Below are 3,074 nucleotides of genomic sequence, written 5' to 3'. Positions count from 1 at the left end.
ATGTCGACGCCCTCGACCGCCACGGCCACACTCCCGCCCCATCACCAGTTTTATTCTCACCACCAGACGTACCAGCCCAGCATCGCCAATGCCCAGATCGCCAACGGCGGCGCTCGGATAGGCAACTCGCTCTACAACGGCTACGCTAGCGCTTCCTCCAGTTCAGACCTTCGCCGAAACGCGACTGCCCACACACGACACCCGCCCCAGCTGCCGCCCATCTCCCAGGCCCCGCCCATCGACATGAGTGCGAACGACCCGGGCTCCGCCCACCGGCGGCGGCACCCCGACTGGGCCGACTTCTACAGGAACGGCATCCCGAAGGAGGTCATTGTTATTGACGACGACGACGACGATGAACCCCAGCTGCCTCCGCCTCGCAACCACGCGCCCTCGTCACGCACGGCGACAAACCCGACTGCGCGCCACACAGACAAGAAGCGCAAGACGACCGCATCCACGGCATACGACCCCGTCTACAACCAGCACACGTCCTACTCCACCACCCAAACACCCTACTACGACTCTCCCAACCACTCACTGTCCACCGACCGCACTACCTCTGCGCTCAACACCACGGCGCCGACGTCATTAGGCTCGCAGGTCAGCAATGGCCACCACATCTCGCCTCTCGACAACAGCGCAGCGGGCCAGAAGCGCAAGCGCACACGCGCTGTGGTGCAGGATGAAGCAAAGCAGGCCAAAAGACGGGAACTGGACAATGACGACCCCTTCAGCCTGTACCAGCCGCCGCCCAACCCGGTAATCAAGGCGAAGGACGTCTACGTACAGGTTGTCCCAGATGTAAGACCCGATCCACGCCTCCTCTTCCAGGACCTGAACTGACACACTCCAGAAGTCGTATACAAAGGACCAAAAGGTAGACGACGACGACGGCCACTACATTGTAGTACCAGAGGCCGACCTCACGGAGAGATGTATGTCTCTACAAACAATACCCCGAACAATGACACTGACAAAGGACATCAGACCAGATCACAAAACTGCTCGGCCAGGGCACTTTCGGCAAAGTTGTCCAAGCCTATGACAGACGGAAAGGCACAAATTGTGCCATCAAGGTCATTCGATCAGTGCCCAAATACCGAGATGCCAGCCGTATCGAACTGCGGGTACTGTCAACACTGGCATCCAACGACAAGCACAACATCAACCGGTGCATTCACCTACGAGATTGCTTCGACTTCCGGAACCACATCTGCATCGTCACCGATCTCTATGGACAAAGTGTGTTTGACTTCCTCAAGTCGAACGGCTTTGTCCCATTCCCCAGCTCTCACATCCAGAAGTTCGCGAAACAGCTCTTCACCAGCGTTGCCTTCCTCCACGACCTCAACCTCATTCATACCGATTTGAAACCGGAGAACATCCTGCTTGTCAACAACAATTACCAGACTTTTACGTACAATAGGACTGTACCGTCATCGTCAACAACAGTGAACCGGACAGCGCGGCATCGCAAGGTCCTCCTTGACCCCGAGATCCGCCTCATCGACTTTGGATCAGCGACGTTCAACGACGAATACCACTCCTCGGTAGTCTCGACTCGCCACTACAGAGCACCTGAGATTATCCTCAACCTGGGCTGGAGTTTCCCTTGTGATATCTGGAGTATAGGATGTATCCTGGTCGAATTCTTCACTGGCGACGCCCTTTTCCAAACACACGACAACCTCGAGCATCTGGCGATGATGGAGGCTGTTTGCAGTGGCAAGATTGATCGAGACATTGTGCGAGCGGTCTACAAGCAAGACCGCGGTTCATCACGCAACTCATCGAGCTCGTAAGCAGACACGATACCGTTCTCAAGACGTTGCTAACAATTCTAGTGCTGCACGATACTTCAAGAACTACAAGCTCGACTACCCCAACGCAGACACCAACAAAGCCTCGAAGAAATACGTCAAGGCGATGAAGAAGCTTCCCGTACGTCACCACACGTCACAATGTTTGCAAAATAGTCGACTAACATTTCCAGGAAACAATACCAGCCCACACTGACTTCAACCGTCAATTCCTCGACCTCCTCCGGCGGATATTCGTCTACGACCCCAAGAAACGGATAACAGCCAAGGAAGCACTGCAACACCCTTGGTTCAAAGAGTCCCTCATGGACGACGGAACCGAAGCGCACAAGATCCGTCTAGAGCGGGAGAAGAAGGCCCGCCGCCAGGAAGAAGAGCGGAGGTTCCGTGATCAACAGTCGCGAGCGTATTGAGCGAATCTGCCAAACATGACAGACACACACATTGATTGTCCCCGTCTGGATGGATTCGACGGACATGTGTCTTTGTATAGATTATAACAGATTACCCAGCTCCGCCGCGCTTTATAGGATTCACGGGCATGAGCAGCAAACAAGCAGTACGATAATTGGGTTGATGGGCGGGTGGGTGGTATTGTTCCTTTTTCTTTTGACTGGCTTCACATCTACTGCATTTACGACAGCGACATGAACGCATGGAGAAACACACCGAGAGAGAGAAAGAGAGAAAGGGTTCAGAACTAGTCTCTTTGTTAACTCTGTCTGGTCTGGTCTTGATTGGCGTTTTTATTGTGTTATATTTGGATTACACACCAAACTATCCTCCTCTTGTGTTTGTTTTTTGGCTTTCTTCTGAAGTGTGCTTTCGAGCCGATTATGGGAGAAAAGTATTATCTGTCTTTTTGGCTTGTCTTGTCTTGCCCTTGCGAGTGCTGCGTGCGGCATGAGATGAGGAAGAAACAGAAGAGTGGTATATCCTAGCCAGGTGGATGTTGTTGAAGGTGGTGGTGGTGGATATTCATCTACCTTTACCAGAGCGAGAGACAGAGAAAGAGACAAAGCAAACTAGCTTTTCCAGTATGGACGATATGGAGTCGTGCTGTACGTTTGTATAATTTAGGATTTTTTCAAGCCGCTGTGCTTGGGTGTATGAAAGTAGTGGTGTGGCTTAATAGGCTGCACTCTATGGAAGGATCTCATCTTTGACTGTATGGCTGTTTTGGTGTGAGGACTTGTTCTGCTGGTGATGTCGTGACCAATCCACAGCATCTCCAGTTATGACATCAAGGGA

At 52.7% G+C, this 3,074-nt stretch overlaps 1 protein-coding gene across 1 annotated transcript; it reads left to right on the top strand.

Moving 5' to 3' along the window:
* Window positions 1–2,236, top strand: J4E93_010957 (uncharacterized protein; the record flags this gene model as incomplete). Its single annotated transcript, XM_049348833.1, has 5 exons — window positions 1–804; window positions 857–938; window positions 991–1,801; window positions 1,848–1,944; window positions 1,997–2,236. 5 exons carry the CDS (start codon window positions 1–3, stop codon window positions 2,234–2,236), a joined length of 2,034 nt encoding a protein of 677 aa, XP_049193968.1.
* Between the last annotated feature and the right edge of the window lie 838 nt (window positions 2,237–3,074).

Source organism: Alternaria ventricosa (genome assembly GCF_023758065.1).
Source record: "Alternaria ventricosa strain BMP 2768 chromosome Unknown scaffold_39, whole genome shotgun sequence".
NCBI classification, from domain to species: domain Eukaryota; kingdom Fungi; phylum Ascomycota; class Dothideomycetes; order Pleosporales; family Pleosporaceae; genus Alternaria; species Alternaria ventricosa.
The sequence above is the reverse complement of the archived record's forward strand: the minus strand, read 5'-3'. Positions and strand labels throughout refer to the sequence as shown.